Below are 22091 nucleotides of genomic sequence, written 5' to 3'. Positions count from 1 at the left end.
TTACGAATTATGGGGCAACAAAACATAAATTAATAACTAGGTTTACCAGTGAAACTAGACTTTTTCATCCATTTTTTTTATATTAATTAACAACAGGAACGCGAATGCAATAAAATGTCTAACAACCGCCGTTCCGGTGCGTTCCGGCTACAGCTCACCACTGGGAGTTTCCATATTTCAGGGTATATTTCGCTATTAGTGATTAAAACTATTTGCAACTTGTGTCAAGTCTTTGGCTGATAGCATGCACAGATATATACGCCACTTACTAGATATTCAAGTAGAAATATATTTAGGGTTGAAATCAATGTATCAAGCCACAGCTCAGAATGAGGTGTTTGTTTTCTTTTTTTTCTTTTTGGTGGATGGGTGGGGTTGGGGAGGAGTGGGGGTTGGGTCATGGACGGCATTTGGATCATTTTTACTTTAATAATAATGTACAAGTATCTCAATTCAACAACAATCTATAAATATTGTCAGTGAACAATCAATAAAGTGCATTTATAAACCTCGCAATGGGCGCTACTTAACGCAGATACACCACTGGGTGCTGGGCAACCTATGGCACGCGTGTCAGCAAGGGCGGCTATTCGGCACGCAAGCGACGTCCTAGAAATGAGGCTTTTTAGTTTAAAACCTCAGTGTTGTCTGATGGAACTTGGTGTTTTGTTTCTTCTGCATAAATTTGAAATGCAGTTGTTCGAATTTTCGAGTAGCTCAATTTGGAAATAACACTTCCTTGACCTTAGAGTTGAAATACTTTAAAAAAATTCAATTAGAAAATAAAATACAAGATAGTACGGAAAACGAACTATTGCCGGCTTGGAATGCCAATTCTAAAAATTTTTTGTGCTTGAAAATTTTTGCAGCTGCGTTTCATCTCCATGTTTGTATGTTCTCACTAATTGCGGATGACACGGGGGAGAATTTTGTCATTAAAATTAGCTGATTTTGACATGCAAACTGAGTTTTGAGGTTCCAATATGCGTTTCAAGCTACAGAGAATTGTTATGTATGATACAAAGATATGCCTTTTTTACATTTCAAAATGGGGGGTCCTTCAACACATCACTGGCTACGCCAGGGTCCGACTCTCAATACATTGCTGGCTACGCCCTTGGTGATGGGCATGAGATTCCAAAAAGTCTTCTTGTTGAATATACATTTTATTGTAAGAATTAAATAGCGTAAACAGACACAATTGAAAGAAAACAAATGTAACAAGAAAAATAAAAAGAACATCTTCCGGCTCCACAGCTCTGGTTAGAAACATAATATAATACGTTTGTGTAGAGTAATATGTATGCCGTCATAAATTGCATGACGTCACGAGATGGTAAATATTGATAGTTGCTGGAATACTCTGATTATATTTGTGCCACGGTATGGTTTAGTGAAGAACATAATATATGAGCTGGAATTCGAGTCTTTTTTGTCCGAAATTGATACTTCATATTCGATTTACTTCAATTCCTCTAGAATATCTGAATTGAAGTATCGAATACACAATTCGTCTTCATATCCCGTCTCCTTAATTTTGTCCGAAATTTTCAGACCGATTTCACCTTCGGACCAATTCGTCCGAAATGCTTCAGCTACTTCGTTATTCAAGAAAGTGAAACTGACTTTGACTTCGGTAAAGTTGTGCAGTGAGAAATGGAATTTGCCAACGATTTCTTTAGAACCTTTACCTGAAATCATAGGTTGGAATTTTTTATTTGTCTTCATTTTGTTCGATGCTTGATTAGCGCGAGTGGGTTCAAAGCAGTGAAGACCAAAACGAATCGACTTTTCGAAATAACTTGCATTTTTAAATTCTTGATTTTAAGGAATACAGTGGAACCCCCAGTAATGAAAGGCTCGAAAAACAAAATTTTCAAGATACGAAACGTCTTTTTGAAGAAATATTGCTCTCAATAACGAAAGTTGCTTATAAATACGGAAGACCGAATCCAGAAAACTTAATGAGACGTTTAAGCGGGTGGGCTCGGTTCGAAAGTGGCGCTTGAGCTTCTCTGACATTGGTTAACGCCCATGACCCGTTTGTTTTCCGCTGGTACGTACAATACGTCTTAATCACTTTTATTAGGGCATTCATGGGGTAAAATGCGTTCCTACCTATGAAATTAATAATAAAAACATCACTTTTTATCCACACGATATAACACATAAACACAATTGCACTTTAAAAAAATGAGTTCATGATAACTTTCCACTTCTAAATGTGGTTCAACAGTTTACATTTTCTAGTTGGAATAATTTTTTCACAGTTAAATATACTTTTTATCATATATAAAAATTGATCAAATTGAGGCCTTTCATTACGTAGTTTACATTTATAGATATAAACCTATGAAATTTTTTGCTTACGAAACGAATCATCATTTGGCCCATAAATCGCCACTGAAATGAAGAAGTCGCCATTTTAGGGAAATACGGAAATCATCCTGATCCGGCGATTAGTTTATATCGCGTTTAACATGTATTTCTCTCTTAACAAGGCCATGTACTACCGTGTTTCCCCGTAAATAAGACCTTGCCTGAAAATGAGACCTAGACTGATTTTAATATAAACCCTTCCTTTCCCTTGAGACCTAGTCGATAGCGCGAAAATAAAAACGTGTTATTTATAAGTAAATGGATATCGGAATCATATTTTTTATATTTGAATATCTCGTAATTCTCTACTTTGTAATTTTGTTTTCGATAAATGAAAATAAAACATCATTCCCAGAAAAATCCCTAATGTTATTTTCCGAAAGAAAATTGAAATAGGACCCTGTCTTGTTTTCGGTGAAACATGATAGCAGCCATAATCATGGAAGAGTTACTATATATTGAGTTAACCAGGATCTTTTCGGTCCGGCCTGCAGGGGATTTTAATCCGAAATTTTTAGTGACAAATGGTTGAGTCCAACGCTTCAAAAACAATAATTTACCTCCATTTACAGCTTCTATGATAGCCGGTTCTATGATTTCCGGGAAAATCATCCAATGTTCTGAAAATAACATTCCGCCACTGCTGCCAGGTCGATTGTTAGACTCATTCTTGATTAGAATGTTTCCACAGGTTTTCCCGTGTTTGTATTCGTTTTCTAAGTGAAGAAAAAATAAGGTTTTATGTATTCACTCAGAACAAGGCTCTTGACAAGTGTTGATGAGTACATAAATGAGTAGATAAAACTCTAAACCGGTTGTTCTCAAACGGTGGGGCGCGCCCCAAAAATGGCGCGTAGGCAATTTTTCAAGAGGGCGTGAAGCTAATTAAAAATAAAATGTTTTGTCAGATTTGATCTTGCTCGCCTCATGTTGGATGTTTTACATTTCTTCATTGCTTTGAGATTGTGATTCCATCCACATATTTTCAACATGTTTTTTGAATAAAACGTACTTTCGTCTTACTATCTGTTATTTGTAGATTATTGTTAGCTAGTTAATTTTGAGGTTTAAAAAGAGTGCGTGGCATAACTGCGAACACCACTGCTTTAGTCGAAAGCTAAGCTTGAAACTTTGTTTTGGGGCAACTTATCTAATAATATAACTGTGAGTTCGTCAGTGTCAGTGACTTCGTCAAATAATTCATCTACAAGCTCAAATCCGGCAATCAAAAAAGAATCCGGTCACTACTCACCAGGTAAATCCGGTTCTTTGAACATAAAATCCGGTAATCTTGTCACAGAAACAAGACTCTGATAATCGTCCAATATTTCATTGAAGAATTCTTCATAATTCTCTATCGGTCCCTCTTCTGCCTCTGACGTCATTTTCGTTTATTTATGTTAAACTTATACTTAGCAATGTTCGACTAATAAAGGGTATTTTGATTAGATTAAAATAAATGATTGACGTGACTGGGAGCATTGACTTTGTTAGGTGCACATGACAGTGTGTTCCCCAGTTTTCCATTTTAGGACGGGGTCCAAATTTAGGGGGTGGTTGATATTTCGTTATTAGTGATAAAGCTAATTGTAACTTATAAGAATGTGTAATGTTTTGCGGCACATAAGCCACATTCAAATACGATTTTGTTTTGACCTACTTAAGAATTGAAGTGTGGTGCCAAGTCTCAAAATTAAAGGGGGTGTTTGAAATATAGTTTAAGGGGGTCTTTCAGGATACGAAATCCTATTCTCGATGTGGTTAATTGGTTAATTAGTTAATGCATCCGAAATAAATAATTGGTTTACTAGTCTCACACGACAGGGACGTGCCGAACTTTTCTGCTGGCCAGGGCGAGTTTTTGATAAAGAAATCCGCTATACCTAACTTCAAAAACAATTCGGGGGATAAATAAATTATAGATGTTGTTATACATGAGGATAAATAATTTGATGGTTAAGTAAGGATGAAATGACTGTATTATTAATTAATTGCGATTCTGAGTAACAAAAAAAAACGACAACACCCCAACCTGCTTAAAGAGATAACTATCTCGCTGTAAACTAACCCAAATAAGGGCATTTAGTCATTTCTGCTTTACCACCACCACAATCAGTCACATAGAATTATTAACGTAATGTCAGCTTTTACTTGAATAAAAACAGATCGAGGGAAGCATGCGTTATTTATACACGATCTCTACAGCTTGGATCTGCTTCCCCCTACAATCTGCCTACCGGGGCGGATGCCGCTATGGCCCTTCCTTAGGCCCACCCCGGCATACACGACATGGAGTGATAAACGAACAAGAGTCATTGACTTTCCGTATGCACAAGCAGTCTTATCGGGTTTCCCATCATGTTGAAATACATCAGCAACTCTATTCGTTATTTACCATATATTTAAAATGTCTTATCGGCTTTCCTCTCCCCCTGTATAAACATGACAATCCTATTCTAAAATCAGCTTCCGCAATATCAAGGGTCTCTTTATTCTGAACGATAAATAAGTCCAATGAGCCGCTTATGACAATAACGCGAGCTAAGAAGACGAGACAATGAAATACACGAGGGAATATGAAGTAATGTAATGTACAGTCATTCATTTTCATGACCTTCGTTCGCGTTTCGCGAGACTAATTACCTAATATCCTCTTAGCGTATTTGTATTACGGAAGAATGCTACATCATGACCATGGGGTTCTGACGCAAAAAAATCTGCAGCACAACTGTGATATTCTGGGTAACAAAAAAATCGACACTCAAAACCATCCATCCGGTTCAAAAGCTAACTATTCTATGTGATTCAAGAATCTTGATGTAAATTAGCACTAATGCACTTATGGGCGTTCCCGAAGTATGTGTATCAATATGGAGTAAACTAATTTTGTTTGCCTACTTTACATCAAGTTGTGTAAAGGGACTGAAACCTATATGGGCAAGGGGTATATTCACTTGGCTATCACAAACAGTCCCCGAACTTGTAATAGAACTAAAATACGAAAAATCGGAATAAAATTATGGCCTAATCCTAACCTGGTACACATACTACGGGATTACCCATTTCAGTAACATTCGTTAGAATTCAGACTTCTTCAGACAAGCATATTCAAACTAAAAATTCAATTTAATGCTTTAATAAAAATCAAGATCAGCCAATCGCCACTTTCACACGTTGATTACATCAACAAACCCTTCTTGAGAAAGCACAAGTGTAATAACACACAAATTAAACTAACGATGCTGATACTTTTCAAAAGCTCATGACTCCCTTGGTAATTGACCAAGATGTCGAAATTAGCGCATTACATAACAAAGTCTATTGTAAGTCATTCAAGAGCCTTGCTGCACATTAACACAAAGCAAAACTCTTCAATCACTTAAAATAGTTATCTCTAATCTCCTTCTATTCTTTTGTGTCGGGGATCCGAATGCATATAGTGCAAGGATGCTGTAGCAAGTAAAAATAACAATTCCATGGGATTCCAGTGTCTTGCTTTGTGTTATTGTGCTGCAATACTTTTTACTTAGAAAAGTTATCTTTAATCTTGCTACAGTATCTTTGCATAATATACATATGGATCCATCGGCACAAAAGAACAGAAGAAGGATAATTAAACTACTTCCGCCGAAACAAATCTAATACTGTCTTAATATTAACAAAGTGTATTGGAAGAGTATAATTGACACGCGTTTTTCACTGTCGTTAGCGGTTATGGAGTTTTCTGCGTATTTTCTTTGTGTTGTATTTAAGAATCCTGAAACTGAGCCACAATTAGTTTTAACTTTCAGTTTAGTTCCACTCTAGACTTTGTTTTAAATATAGCAAGCCTCTGACTATGTGAAGCTGACAGCTATCCCATGATTGATGACTACATCGTTGTCATCGTCTGCTCGCGCATAATACATTGTGATGTCACCATGTACCATGATTTTCGCAATTATGTCGTAATAATCTGAAACAACACAAACGTGCAACATGGGCATTTGATATAACAGCATCTCAGTGACCGCTTGTCTATATCCTTGTTCAAAACAAACATGTGGCATACCTCATAAACGCAAGGCTGCATTTATCTCCTTCAATAAAAGAGAGTGTGGCGTCTTCTGATTCTGACATGGGCAAACTACGGCCCGCGGGCCAAATCCGGCTCGTTGGGTAATTCAATCTGTCTCGCCTGATGCTGGCAAAACTAAACTATAAAATTTTGATGTTTTAACTGAAAGAAATTTGTTAAGATGACGATTAAATTTAGTTTTGGCACGTGGCTTATGGTTTTCCGCATTTGTTTTTGTAACACTGTAAATATTGTTCATAAAATGTAACTTTTCACGTCCCGCTTACATGGCCCGCCAGTCTAGGTGGGCAATATTTTGGCTCGTTGTCCAGAAACCTTGCCCACCTCTGTCTATTGCTTTCAATATGCTGTATTATTTGCTAAATTCACATGGAGTTGTTAGTGAAATATACTGAAATAGCTTCGCAGTAATTGAGATATGGTTCAAACAGCTGTGTTTGTATGATATCATAATAATGTTTGGTGAGTCATTGTTCGCTCACAGAGTGCGATTTGAGCTTGTTGCAGCAAAATGGTTTTCTTTTACGCAACTATTTAAGCTTCTAAAAGTCTCTCCACTTTGGGAAAGCGTGCTATATTCGATTTTAAATAGGCAAGAACGCAGGACTTCTACAAATCAGGTCACACAACTGGTGGTTGGGATCATATATCTAACCTTATTCCCCCTAACCTGCTGTCTATATGGCAGCTCAATAGCCGTACAAGGAAAAAGTCATTCATATATCGATTCAGAACCATTACCCATCCCTATTCCTAACCTGCTGTCTATATCGCTGCACAATAGCCCTCTACAGAGGAGCCATTCAAATGAAAATTGGAACTGTCTATATGTCAGCCCTATAGCAGCCCAATAGCCCATAACACGAGAGGAAACCATTCAAATAACGATTGGAACCATATATTCATCCCTATTACTAATCTGCTGTCCATATGGCAGTCCGATAGCCCAGTATGAAGTAGGCCATTCAAATGACCATTGGGACCATAAAATCCTCCTTTCCATGCTGTTTCTGCAAAGAACGCCATTTATATAGCTATTGGGGTTATACGTCCATCGCTATTCTTTATCTGCTGTATATGTGGCAGCCCGATTAAAAATTACAACATATTTACTGAAATCTAAACGGCCAAACTTCATCCGAAGTTTTTAAACTACTTTTTCTTAAATTTAGTCTTGTAAGTATAACTAACTTTCGCCTTCCCTAATATTTGGATCTTATGAATCCTTAGAGCATGATGCAAAAAAACTGTTCTGCGCGAGCTTATTTTGTAATAGATTCCTTCCTAATCAAATGCTTTTCAAATTTGCCTTTCATATCAGACATCTAACCATACTACTACTGAAGTTTTAAAGCGATAGCAGCAAATGCTATCATCTTAAATAGCTTGATTGTCGTCCATATAACGTTACTTGCCAAGTATATCTCTTCAGGTCTGTCACAATGAAAAAATCACCCATTAGTCACCATTTATCTCTGGACCGAGTGTGACTAAACATAACTTAACTTACGTATATTTTTCCTGTGATCAGAAAACAACGTCATCAACTTCCGTGTTGCGTGGGTCGAAACCTATTGTGATGTCACACTGGGTTACTTGAGTTGATTATTTAAAAAACAATAGTTTTCTGAAGATTTTGTCATCGCCAGGTTTCGCTTGTGCAATACGTAGAGTCGTTTCAATAAAAAGTCCAAACGTGGATAGATATTAGATTCCGCTAATATTTTTCGTAGGGTACTCCCGTAGTGTGTGTACAAGGTTAGGGTTGGGGCATGATTTTATTCCGATTTTCCCCTCTTTCAGTTCTATTACGAGTTCGGGGACTGTATGTGTTAGCCAAGTAAATATACCCCCTGCCCATAGGTTTCAGTCCCTTCACACAACTTGATGTAAAATAGGCGAACAAAAGTAGTTACTTCCATATTGGTATACACACTTCTAGAGCGCCTTTCGTTGTTCGTTTGCGGGGTAAGCATATAGGCACGTAGCTAATTATGAGTTGATGTCACTTGCGGGGTTACGTAGTGCGCGAAATCTCAAACCTTCGACCATTTCAAAGCTTCGTATCCATAACATACCACGTAACTGTATATATTGACTCTAGCCAGCTAGAGTGATTAAATTTTCGTTCAATAAGTCAAAATTGGCTACTGAGTACTAGAACCTTAAAACTCGACTCTGAGAGTAATTGTTATTCAATCACAAGCTTTTCACATTTACGGAAGCCCGTGTTTAACAGGATTTAGAAAGGATATTGTCACCAACATTTACGTGGCGTGGCATCTCAGACTAAGCATGGAATGGATATTAGGTTTGGAAGGATATGGGTATTAGTTATTTGAATTTCCCAAAATAGTACAATGGCCGGAAAGAGAAATTTGCTCTGAATGTTGGAATGAACATTTGGTGAAAATTTTTTCCTAACAGTAGTTGCAAATAAATCAGATGTTGCAGCTGTGGTTTATCGTGTAGGACAGGGGTATGCAAACTGCGACCCACGGGCCAAATGCGGCCCGCAAGAAAATATTGTGCGGCCCGCGGAGTAGTTAAGAATTTTGAATGGTGTACCCGCAAAACGAGTTTTTAGTTTAGGTATGCTGTACGTGCAAGCAATTCTAATTCCTTTGCGTCACAGAGCCTATACCGGTACCCGAGTGCCACTGTCATATCAGCAAAACTAGCTACAAAACATTTTTTGTACCTTAAACACTACTGGATAAGTATTTTAGCACGAAGGTAATTGCGAATTTATATCACTTTCGGAGATACGTAATGCGCGAAACTTCAATTTTGAGATGAATTTTAATCATTGTACTTGCACAGATTGTCACGAATTCCAATTCATATGTTTGCTCAGAACATTTCAAATTTTTATATTCATAACATACAACGTAGCCCACATATATCGACTCTAGTCTAACAAATCGATTCCCAAAGTGATAAAATTTTTGGCGTTCAAAAGGCCAAAATGGGCCATTGGGTGCCATGACCCCAAACTGGCATGAGCTTGTGACGTTTACGGATGTCCGTGTTTAACAGTATTCTGATTATCATATCATCAACAGCTCGATTGGCATTTCCGAATAACGAACAAGTAGGATGTGATATTAGGATTGGTGATATGCTTATGACTCGTTGGATAAGCATATACGCACGTAGCTAATTACAAGTTGATGACACTTGCGTAATTGCGTAGTGCGTGAAACTTTTAATCTTTAGAATTTAGATGAATCTATCTTCGTACGTACGTAAATTATCAAAACTAGACATTTATCACGTATCCCATTTCATGCGCTTACCTAGACCATTTTCAAAGTTTTATATCCAGAAAATACCATGGAACCCATAAATGTTTGACTCTGTGCTCAGTTCTGGATTAATCATTAAGCAAAATAAGCACGTGCTTAGGGCACCAAGGAAAAGGGTAAAATGGACAAATTTCCATAGGTTTTCATGAAAAAATTTGAGTAATCAGACGACACATACCTCAATATTGGCCTGGTTGAAATGAAGTTTTCAAGTATCATCTTGAATCTCTCTATCAATGTTTGTAAGTATGAGAACTGTTTCCAAATAAATCATGAAAATAAATCGTTAGTCCTCAATTAGCAATGAATACTAAAACTTAGCTCTTTACGCAACACCAGTTTCATTATTATCATATTTTATACATAGGGCACCAAAATCTTAAGTGGTTAAGGCTTCTAAAAGACATGATCGGACCATTCCTGTGGTTTTCCAAATGCAGAAAATTTGAGTTGGCTGGAATTGTTCATTGTGGTCAATGATTGCAAAGTTGCGCCTAAAACGAAAGCAATTTCAACTTCATTTTTTGCGGTATGTCATGGTATTCATTGAGAAATGGGACCTCCTGAAGTGTGCGCACCAAGATGGCGCACAACCTGAACTCAGGTTGTGTACCAGGTTAGGGTTCAGGTTATGCGACATCTTGGTGCGCATACTTCAGGAGTACCGAGAAAAGTACTCAATTTCTATAAAGACCACATCATATTCAGTCTAATCTAATTAATATGTAATATATACTTCTACGTACATAAGCTATTATTATATATACTTACCAATTCCGATGACTAAAAAAAACAAAACGAGAACTGACAGAAGAAATAGTTTATACCATGACGACAAAAATGGCTATAGCAAATTGATAAAATAACGTGGTTTGGTGTGTCTAATTTTACTACAATAGCATAATTTGAAGTTTTTTTTATCACATTTGAGTGACATGTTCAAAAGTTGAGCACAAAATGCTATTTTGCGAAGTGCTTTGTATTTCTTATTCCCATAATAAAAAATAAAAACAATAAAACATTTTTAAGGAGATAAAGATTTGGCAGGCGGCATGCTCATGCCTAGTCTAGGCTATGCATGCTTTATACAGATAATATTGGGAGTCAAGTCCATGCTTCCGAAAAACAATAAAACGTGCTAACTAATCCCATATTCGACATAGACCGGTAACCAGACGAGAGGCCATGGTTCGCCATATGATTACGCCGTATAATCGGCTTTCCTCTCCTCTGGGATAAATAAAATAAAAATCCTATCTTATCCCGCGATTTGCAACTAGAACTAAAGTCGGGATATGGAAATGGATAGTCGAGGTATGGGGGCTGGTTTTTGGTTGCCTTGGCAATTTTGTCACATTAATGTTGGCCTACGAGGCTGTAAAAAATTTTCCAACAAATTTGGAAAACACCATTCAAAAACGGCCCCGACTCCGGTCTCTCACCCAACTAAAATTTTAACGCTGGCTTCAGTTTTCAATCCTAGGTCGGAGGAAATTTCGACTCCGCGGTAAAGATCATTTGGTGATTCATGACGCTAGTTGGCGCTCTTGGGCATCTAAATTATTATGGAAATGTCAACAATTCATGATCAATTCCGAAATCAAAGTTTCCTGTTGCAAGGGGGCTGCAAATAAATCGCGACTGTGAATGAAAGATTCTTCTCGGGGATTCCCCCCCCCCCTTTTTGCTTAAATTGTTTTACATGTTGTTATTAGTCAGGGCAAAAAAAGCCGAAATTATGCTAATGGAAGGCTTGCAACATTGAGAGTTTTCTTGGGCAAAAATTTTGTCATTCTGAAGTCGTGAGTTATACGCGAAGTGCAAATAAGCTCCGGAGTCGGATATATGAACAGCCTGCGTTCGAGAGTAGGAGTAAAATATCAACTTTCCTCCGATTTTTAATGCTGGTTTAAATCACGGCATTAGGAATCGACAGCCTAGGCAAAACAAAACAAAAAACTTCATAGTAGTGCATGTACAAATATGATTGGCGTAGCAAGTTCTTAGGGGCCATGCCCTCATGCAAAAATCAACATTTTTTAAATGCAATTTTGCGGCATTTGCAGTAAGACAAATTCATACGTCTTTTCCAACATCATTTTGTTATGTTTTTAAACGATAAAAATGCGCGCTTATACCTTGGTTAATTTTGACAGTACGTCTGTGGACCGATTCTTCAATATATTGCTAGATATCGGAGCAAAAGGCCAAATTGATCATTAAAAAATGAGTACAAATTAAAAAAAAATTTTGTAAAATATTGCGACCTAATTATATGCTTAGGTATACTAAACGGCAAGTAGTGCTTTTATGCCCAAAAAATAAAATGCCTAATATAAAACAATCATTTTTATAAGAAATTTATTTTCCCAGAAATTAATTTAAAGTGAGAAAGCTGCTTTTGTTTGCCATTAACGAGTTTTTGAAATCGTGTCGTAGATTTACTTAATTAAACAGAATAAACCAGGGATGGGCTAAGTACACCCCGCGGCCCGGATCCGGACCAGCGAAGTGTTTCATGCCCATTTGTGTCTATTGAATTTACGACTATAGTTTTATTATGGATAAGAATTTTCGTTGAAAAGAACGTCATAATAACCCCGATTGTTTAATTTTGCTTCTTATTATGATGTAAAATTTAGCCTAGCTGTTGTAAATAAACTGTTTTAATTCAAACTATTTCATATTGAGTTTTGAGCCCAGTAGCCAAGTCTATTATCTGTACCTGGGCCCGCTTAGAGAAGTAATTGCCCACCTCTGGTATAGACGCCTCCAAGTTTCACTAGATACAATTACTTTTCCAAATACAAAATAAGCAATGAAATTTACTAGAAAATAAAATCACCAACGTTTAGATTTTTGTTGGAATAGCAAGCGACCCAAAAAATTTTCAAATCCAAGATTGAGTCGCGACTTATAGGTTGGGACGATTATTAGTTGTTCATTCATGTTCGCCCTACAATTCTGATTGAGCTGCGATTCATTGTTATTTCACAATATTAATAATGGACAGGCAGTGTTCTATCAATTGAGGTACTTTCCTTCCACGCCTACTGATCAATTGTTGCGTGACAATACATTGTTTGGTATGTCTGTGTGACGTCACACTTCGTGATAATAATCCTTTTATTGTGACAAAATACAACCGTGTAATATAACGGAAGTTACTGCAACGTATGTTGTCAACGGGAATAGCGTTTGTCGGTTTATTTTTAACTGTCTTACTTCCGGGGGATTTCTCCTTATGTGGGATTTTAATTTCCAAGGAACCGGGCTGGAGTCATCTCGTACTTCAAGTGACTGTATGTGTTAAAATAGCTACATGGGCAAACACCGTCCGCGGGCCAAACCGGCCCGTCGGGTTATTTAATCTGGCCTGCCAGACGCTGCCACAACCAAACTCAGACCAAATTTTTAGGTTTTAGCTAAAAAGACCTCCAGGAATTTGTTGAGATTGAGATTAAATTTATTTTTGGCACGGTGCCCATTGTTTTACACTATTGCTATTGTAACACTGTATATATTGCTCATAAAATGTAACTGTTTACGTTACTCTTACATAGCCCGCCAGTCTAAGCGAGCAAAATTTCTGGTCCCTGGCGAACCCCTAACTCGATAAAAGCTTATTTCTTCAATATGATGCAATACGACGCTTAATCCCTTTTCCTTCTGAACAAGGCCAAATACATGTGCGTGCTTGCATATGTATTTTTTTTTTGTTTATTTGTCTCATAATGATATTTTGATACTCCTGAAGTATGCACACCAAGATGTCGCACAACCTGAACCCTAACCTGGTACAAAACCTGAGTTCAGGTTGTGCGCCATCTTGGTGCGCATACTTCAGGAGGTCCGATATTTTTATAGATAAATAATGTGGAAATATTAGAGTTGGAGACTGAACGCTTGCATAAGGCCATTCTGGTCACAACCACGAATGTACAGCATTCACCTTTTTGAATGAAATATACCAAATTATGAAACCCATATCCACTGCCTTATCCAAAGTGTAACAAATTGACTAGGCAAAGCCGAACTGGAAACAATCCGGTCCTCCCACATTATAAGGGTTTTTTACGTTTTTCTTCAGTTTTGCAAGGTTTTTCGTGGTTTTTCACGAGTTGTGGCAAGATTTTTTGGAGGTTTTCACTGCTTTCGCACGTCTTTGCAAGATTTATGTTTTTCATAGTTTTTGGGTGCTTTTTTCCACGGCTTTGCGACGTTTTCAGTATTTAACGTATAACGTTTTTGGTGTTTTTTTGCTTGTAATGAGGCATGTTCGAACTGAAAAGCGTATAAAACGTGGCATGGTCCTTTGAGTAGGCATTTGGATTAGTAGTAACTACGTGTTACAAATGACATGTTTTTAATTTACATATTTAAATAACACGAGTGAGTCAGAATGTGCATCAACGTCCGATGAGAAACATAAATATGTATGAAACGTGATTCAACAAAAATATGCAAATTATGAATCAGCAATTTTGAGTAGTGCTGTAAATGCTAGTGGTGATATTATGCAATCTTTACAGCTTGGCTGAAAATATGTTTGGCTAATTATTGGGCATGAAGTGGACCTATGGATCGTTTTTCTCAATTGTTCTTGTTAATCTTTTGGTGCTCTTGTTGTTGCTGTTGCTGTTGAAAAAAATCTCTCTTGACCGCAACCAATAACCTAAGAGCTATATCTAAAACTTATATATCTAAATTTTCTACCTAAATATTTCAAATTTTGCGCTTTGAACTCAAATTGTCAGTGACATATTGTACAGAGCCTTGCTAGGAGTGAACGCTTATAAAACGTCGTTTAAAAAATGACGGGAAAACCCGCGTATGACATCCGGTGCAATCATTCTAATATTTGACTGAATTTTTTTTATGGCATTGCTGTATCCATGGAAATGATTGGGCTATGATATTCTTTTTGGTTATTCTTGTTAATCTTTCAGTGCTCTCGTTGTTGTTGTTGTTGACAAAAGAATCTCACTTGATCGCAACTAATAAACGCAGAACTATACCAAAAACGGTGCTCCTAAAGTATGTGCACCAAGATGTCGCATAACCTGAACCCTAACCTGGTACACATACTATGTTCAGGTTGTGCGCCATCTTGGTGCGCATACATCATACATCCCCAAAAACTTATATATGTTCAAATCTTCTACCTTCATATTTCAGCCCAAATTATGCTTGTTGATCTTAAATTATCAGTGACAGAGTGTTTAAGTGAAGGCTTATAAAACGTCGTATCAAAAATTATGGGAACACTTCCATATGACATTCGGCGGAATTCTTTTAACATTTGGCTAAAATTTTTCTGGCATTGCGTAGCTTTGGAAATCATTCGTCCCTTATATTTGGGCATTGCTTTTACTGGTTATTTTAGAGCGTGATTTTTGATTTTCGTATCATGTATGGCAGACTGAAAAATTCAATATAAGTAATCCAATCACTATTATCTTCAATCATCTATGACCACGTTCAATAATTCTCCTGATTAAAATATTCAAATATTTTACCCAAATTACTGAAACATAAGGTTTCGAGGTACAAAAATAAAGAAATAAACAATTGCGTAACTTGTGGACTATGAGAAGAAATGAACTGCATACCAGTGCATTATTTCCTTGTATGTAAAACGCATATACACGTCTTTCGCTGCGAACGGCCCCTATACCCTCCATGTCAAACTACGGCACGCTGGCCGAATCCGGCCCGTTGGGTGTTTCAATCTGGCCAGCCTGGATGCTGGATGCTGGATGCTGCCACAACCAAACTAAAACCAAATTTTAATGTTTTAGCTAAAAAATAGCTCAAAGAATTTGTCGAGATTGCGGTTACATTTAGTTTTGTTACGAGGCTTATTGTTTTCCACTTTCTCTTTTGTAACACTGTAAATATTGTTCATAAAATAAAACTATTTAAGTCACACCTACATGGCCTGCCAGTCTAGGGGGCAACATTTTTGGCCCGAGGTCCAAAAACCTGCCCATCCCTGCCCAATACCAACGTTTCCCAACCGGGAAGAAATTGTTCCCAAGAGAGGAATTTTGCTTCGGATTTGCTGTAGTATTCTGCTAATATTCTTCAATATTAATTACTAATACTATATTACCTATTTATGCACACATTACTAAATACCTAAACCAGGGTGGTCCAAGGTTGTCGGCTCCGCGGGCCACAAAATTATATTTGCATTGTTCGCGGGCCACACTAGTGTCAAGAGTCGGTGAACAGTGCAATACAAAACAAACGCTTTTATTGTGCAAACACATAGTTATCAGACATAGCCATCCCAGGCTAATAGAATCCGCATTCAATTTTTAGTTTTCTATGATGCCTATATTGGTAGCATATTTTCCCGACCAAAAAGATAGAAAGCCAGATAATAATTTAGACTGCCAAGCACATCATTCAACTTTGCTAGTTGCCTCAGCTAGCCATAACACTAGTACAATTCAGTGACATTATTGATGTAACAACAAACAATATGTCAAAAGATTTTTCTGATTAATTTTATTATACGAAACAACACGAAATGCGATTTTTTGATTACTCTCCTACTGTGACGCGGGCCACAGATAATGAAGCGGCTTGGGTTTAGACCACCCTGAGTCCTAAACTGTACAAACTGGTGCGACTTGCGTTCACATTAGCTAAGGATCCATCGAAGATTGTATGAATGAAGTAATTATCCATGGAGGCGAAGTAATTAGGAGTTCCAATATAGGCAAAGAGGGGATTTGACAAAAAGGTTGGGAAATCTGTCTTGGGGGCTCCCGAAGTATGCGAACCAAGATGGCGGACATCGGAATGTAATATGTGTACTAGGTTAGGGTTAGGCCATAATTTTAGGTATAAATACTACGGGAGGCTCTTGGCTAGTCTTCGAACTGATAATAGGACTAAAATAAGAAAAATTGGATAAAAATTATCGCCTAACCCTAACCTGTTACCCATGTTACGTTCCGATGTCCGCCATCTTGGTTCGCATACTTCGGGAGCACCCTGCCTTGTTCCTATTCACATGCTCTTTACAAGCAGCGACTAATTTTAACGATATGTGAGAATTTACCATTCAAGCTTTTCGCTGAGAACAAGGCCTTTCGCAAGCAAACACTGATGTCACGATATGTATCTAACGCTTCAACCGCTGGGCCATCGCGCTGTCCATTCATATATAAAGTGTTGTGTTATATATTATTTATGCCATCAAATCTGAAACAGATTAGTAACCTGAGATGTTATTGAGCATCGTACCAAAGCAGCGGGTGATGGTGCCGAGCCGGCCGGCCCTGGGTACTCCCGAAGTATGCGCACCGAGATGTCGCACACCCTGAACCCTAACTTGATACACATACTATGTTCAGGTTGTGCGCCATCGTGGTGCACATACTTCTGGAGGTCCGTTTTCTGCTGTTTTGACGGAGAACAAATTCACTTTAAAATCTTAAAAGACAGCCGATTGTTTAAAGGAAGATAATAAAAAATGAAAAACAAATGTTATTTGTTATGAAATAACACAACTTTGATAACATTGTCTCACGGATTCGGTTAATCGTTTTCGGTTGGCCAATTTTTTGATTGATTCGGATTACCGTTCTTCTCGAGTCCCTTTTCTAAACCATCACGACATAATCCAACTGGTTGTATTCGGTTGAACCTTTCCAGTTGACCAATTTTATTTGGTCGATTGTTGTTTGTCAGACTGTTTTCAATGAGGTCCAACCTCACTTTGTTTCGAGTTTGTTGATTTCAGTTTCGCCACTTGGCTCGTCGACTCGAAAAGAGGGACCTCCAGAAGTGTGTGCAATAAGATGGCGGACAACCAGAACACAGTATGTGTACCGGGTTAGGGTTCAGGTTGTGCGTCATCTTGGTGCACATACTTCGGGAGCGCCGAAGAGAGTACACAAGAATCTTTCGTAGGAAGCCCCGCCACCAATGAAAAAATGTGATATGCAATAAAAACACGCCGGCCACGATTTAAAAAAATAGTAATTAGTCAGCTCGGTTCTGGGTTAGAAAGGTTTTGAAATTTTGAATTTCAACGCAATCTGTATTCCTAAACCCAAACCTAAATTGGGTTTTACTCATTGACAAATCAGTTCAGGCTTGTCCATCCCATCTCATATCAATATATGATTGTCTCATCCCATGGGACATTTCGTATGCGATTCAGATGATAATCCAATTCCCATAGACAACCGTGTCGTTGTTCCACCAAAAAATTAATATTAGAGACAAATATATAAAGAAAAAGAGAGTAAAAGAAAATTAAAAAACGAATGAAACATTTTGAAGGTAAAAAAGCATGAATAAAAAGGTTAGCTCTGACGTCATCAAGTTGCAATAACATGTCTACTGCCCCATGGCAAATATAAATAGGTCTGACGTCCCATGGATGTTTTTCATAGAAAATCACCCTTGCCTACTATGTGTCTTTAACTAACATCCCGAAAAGATTTAATCAAGATATAAGTCAGACATAGGAGGCTGACAAAAATAAATGCTAAACAATAAAACGAGAATATCGGTTGGAAACCGAAGACTTATCGATCGATAGTTAGGGGATCCCCCAAAACAGAAACTGCAGTTTCGATTCATCCGCTCTTGTAACTTGCGCACTGCGCATCGCACACACACACTCGGCGGGTCTCAAATTCTCTCGCTTTACAAAAAATCAGATCACTATATCAATAATTGATTGATAACTCGCTAATTATACGACATAATTCGCCCAAAATCAATAGGCTTCTGGTCCGAGATAAGATGAATGCACATGCAAAATCTGGAGCAGATTCAATCTCGCTTTCGTGAGATATCGCGTGCATCTAACAGACAAACATATAGACATACAGACAAATACCTATCAACATACTTACCGATTAAAATCGATAAGTAACAAGAGGGCGATGCACAAATATATTGGCACGAAGACCAAATTGAAGCAGTGGTCTATACCTTACCTTTTTCATTCCCTTAGCGGCACGGTCAAAAAACTTCCGACTTTCGCGTATCACGAAATAGCACGAGAGACGTCGAGGAACCGCTACAAATACTTTTTATTAATTTTGAAGAGGTCACCAGTCACCACACAAAATTTCGAAGCGAAAAATACAATTTTTAACCACTGAAAATTTCAGAGCCGGTAGGTAAAATTTGGCCGGTAGTTAATGAGAAAAGCGACGAGAAAATTACCAACAAAAAACAACGGAGCTCCAGAAGTATGTGCATCAAGATGGGGCACATTCTGGACGTGGTATGTGTACCAGGTTAGGGTTCAGGTTGTGCGCCATCTTGGTGCACATACTTCGGGAGCGCCTAAACAATAACATAATAACAAGACGATCCCTATTTACATTTCGTGTCCGATAAGTACAATTGATCACAATACAACACATGAATACATCAATACATTTAAATGAGGCTTTGTCAAAACAATGTTGGAAACTTGAGAAATTGATAATTCAAACGAGATGACTGCAGCATAAATAACAAGCTTTACAAAACAGATCGAAACACAGAATAAAGTTTTAGATAGACAGTTGGTCATAACAAGAACCAACCAAGTAATCAACCAATAATCGCGATGTGAGTAAACATACGTAACACACACCAAAAGTAAGTAGGTTCCCGTGAGGAATAATCATGTGCGAGAAAATTGCTGGACTTCTCGTTGTCGTCGGGTGATTCACGAAACTGTTTGTCGGTTATAGCTCCACTACTAATTCCATGCATCTGAAACGAATACTTATCTAAATTATCCTCTTCCCGACATAGACTGGTAACTGGATGAGAGGCTGTAGTTCGCCATATGATTAGGTCGTCTTTCCAGTTATAAATATGTGAGTCATATCCTAGTACCGAGATATATCAGTTAAGTTTTCAAATCAGATATGTTACAAGGAATTCCGTCCGGTTCCGGATATCAATTAAATTCGACTCTTACTCCAGCTCTTGCTTGCGTTATTGTCAAAGTTTTAACTATATTAAACCCTCTGCGTTTGTGAGCATACTAATTTTCAGATTTTGATTCCAGAATTTTAGTTTCCGACTCTTCAAATCTGAGCGAGAAAACTTGTTCGTAAATCACAACACGTAAATCATTTTTTCATGATTTCCATTTTCCTTTTTGCTATCCTAACCCAGAACCTATTTTTTAATCTAATCATCTATATGAAGGATGCTTTAATCAGCTATCCACAGAAAAATCTGTTGATGTATCCAATTATCATGGCCAGCGACGCGCTCATAAAAGCCGTGCACCAGCCAACTGGGGAAATTGATTACTGACAAAACCGTTTGAATTTACGTTTTTTGTTAAAAGCTCTGTTATTTTCTCTCGAATGTATAATGTATTTCCAATTCGCAAACAAATAAATCGATTAGTCAAAATATCGTGAAAATATTTCCAGTAATTAGGAAAACGTGAAAGGTCGACTCAATATATTCGTTTCCTACAAAAGCATTCACGTCAGCTTTATCGCTAATCGGAAGCTGAAGGATAAAATACACTATTTATTACTTTTCCTTGTCACGCCAGCAAAAGATTTTAAAATGGCGTTTAACATGGCATTTATTAAAAACAAAGCACACAGTGAAAAAATAAAAAACAATTGAACGTTTTCGTTTGACCATTTTTATTTGATTAATTTTGATAATCGTTTATCCCAGTGCATTACAATTTAAAATTGGGAGAATCATAGCGTCATAAATCATTTGGTTCAATTCGGTTGACCGTTTTTGGTAGATCACTTTATTTGGCCTATTCGGATAACCGATTTTCTTATTGTTACATATAGTATATTTTAATATTTAAAAGAAGCATAACGTCATAAACCATCTGTTGGATTCGGGTGCCGGTTACGGTTGACCATTTTATTTGGCAGATTCGGATAACCGATTTTCTCATTGTTACATTCAGTACATTCTAATATTTAAAAGGCATAACGTCGTTATCCATCTGGTTGGTTTCGGTTGACCGCTTTTATATACCCAATTCGGATAACCGTTTTCTCAGAGTTACAACCAGCACTTACGTCAACGTTGTCGCGCTTATCGGAAGCTGAAGGATAAGATACACTATTTATTACTTTTCCTGTCACGCCGGCGGAAGATTTCAAAATGGCGTTTAACATGGCATTTATTAAAAACAAAGTACACAGTTATATAAAAAACAGTTGACCGTTTTTGGTTGACCATTTTTATTTGATTAATTTGGATAACCGTTCATCCCAGTGCATTACAATTTGATATTGGGAGAATTATAGCGTCCTATCATTAGGTTGCCGTTTTTGATTGGCCATTTTATTTGGCCGATTCGGATGACCGATTTTCTTATTGTTACATATAGTACATTTTAATATTTAAAATAAGCATAACGCCATAATCCATCTATTGGATTTGGTTGCCGGTTACGGTTCACCATTTTATTTGGCAGATTCGGATAACCGATTTCTCATTGTTCCATTCAGTACATTGTAACATTGAAAAAGGCATAACGTCGTAATCCATCTAGTTGGTTTCGGTTGACCACTTTTATATAACCAATTGGGATAACCGTTTTCTCATAGATCAACCAATCTTTAGGTCAACGCTAACGCGCTAATCGAAAGCTAAAGGATATATATAATAACACTTGTTTATTGCTTTAATTGTCACGTCGGCAAAAGATTTTAAAGCGGCGCATAAGATGGAAAGGAAAACTGCAAAGCACCAAACAGACAGTTGAAAAAACGGTTGACCGTTTTTATTTGACGAATTCAGATAACCGTTTATCCCGTTGCTACAATCAGTACAATTCAATTTTGAAGGGATTATGGCGTCATAAATCATTTGGTTCAATTCGGTTTACCGTTTTCGGTTAACTAATATTATTTACCCAATTCGAATTACCGTGGTATTGTCAGTGTTTTAAACAGTACAATCTAATTTTATAAAGGTCATGAGGTTATAACCCATCTGGTCAGACTCGGTTGACAATTTTATTTGGCCGATTCGGATAACCAGTTTTCTCATTGTTACATTTAGTACATTCTAATATTAAAAAAGCATAACGTCGTAACCCATCTGGTTGGTTTGAGTTGACCGTTTTTATATAACCAATTCGGTTAACCGTTTTTCTCCGTGTTACGGTCAGTAATTAGTTTTATATTATCTTTCCAATCCATGACGTTATAATCCATATATATGATTAACCGTTGTTATATAACCAATTCAGGTAACCGTTTTTGTCCGTGCTATGGTCAGCATTTGCGTCAGCGTTATCTGTTTTAATCGGAAGCTAAAGGATAAATTCACGTTATATTACTTTACTTGTGACG

General features: G+C 37.4%; 1 protein-coding gene across 1 annotated transcript; it reads right to left on the bottom strand.

Annotated features, from left to right (window-relative positions):
• Positions 1-1136: 1136 nt before the first annotated feature.
• LOC120337780 (uncharacterized) lies at positions 1137-3825 on the bottom strand. Its single transcript, XM_039405666.2, has 3 exons — positions 3632-3825; positions 2940-3095; positions 1137-1691 (listed from the first exon to the last, which is right to left on the bottom strand). The coding sequence occupies exons 1-3, from the start codon at positions 3762-3764 to the stop codon at positions 1462-1464; spliced, it is 519 nt and encodes a 172-aa protein (XP_039261600.2). The 5' UTR covers positions 3765-3825; the 3' UTR covers positions 1137-1461.
• Positions 3826-22091: the final 18266 nt, after the last annotated feature.

The sequence above is a fragment of the Styela clava genome, chromosome 10, assembly GCF_964204865.1.
Source record: "Styela clava chromosome 10, kaStyClav1.hap1.2, whole genome shotgun sequence".
NCBI classification, from domain to species: Eukaryota; Metazoa; Chordata; class Ascidiacea; order Stolidobranchia; family Styelidae; genus Styela; species Styela clava.
This window is presented reverse-complemented; position numbering and strand designations above follow the sequence as displayed.

Coding starts and splice junctions, on each gene's coding strand:
- LOC120337780 (XM_039405666.2), bottom strand. CDS start 3,764: ATGACGTCAGAGGCAGAAGAGGGACCGATAGAGAATTATGAAGAATTC. Junction 3,096..3,631: donor CAAAGAACCGGATTTACCTG/GTGAGTAGTGAC, acceptor TTCTTCACTTAG/AAAACGAATACAAACACGGG. Junction 1,692..2,939: donor CATAGAAGCTGTAAATGGAG/GTAAATTATTGT, acceptor CTATGATTTCAG/GTAAAGGTTCTAAAGAAATC.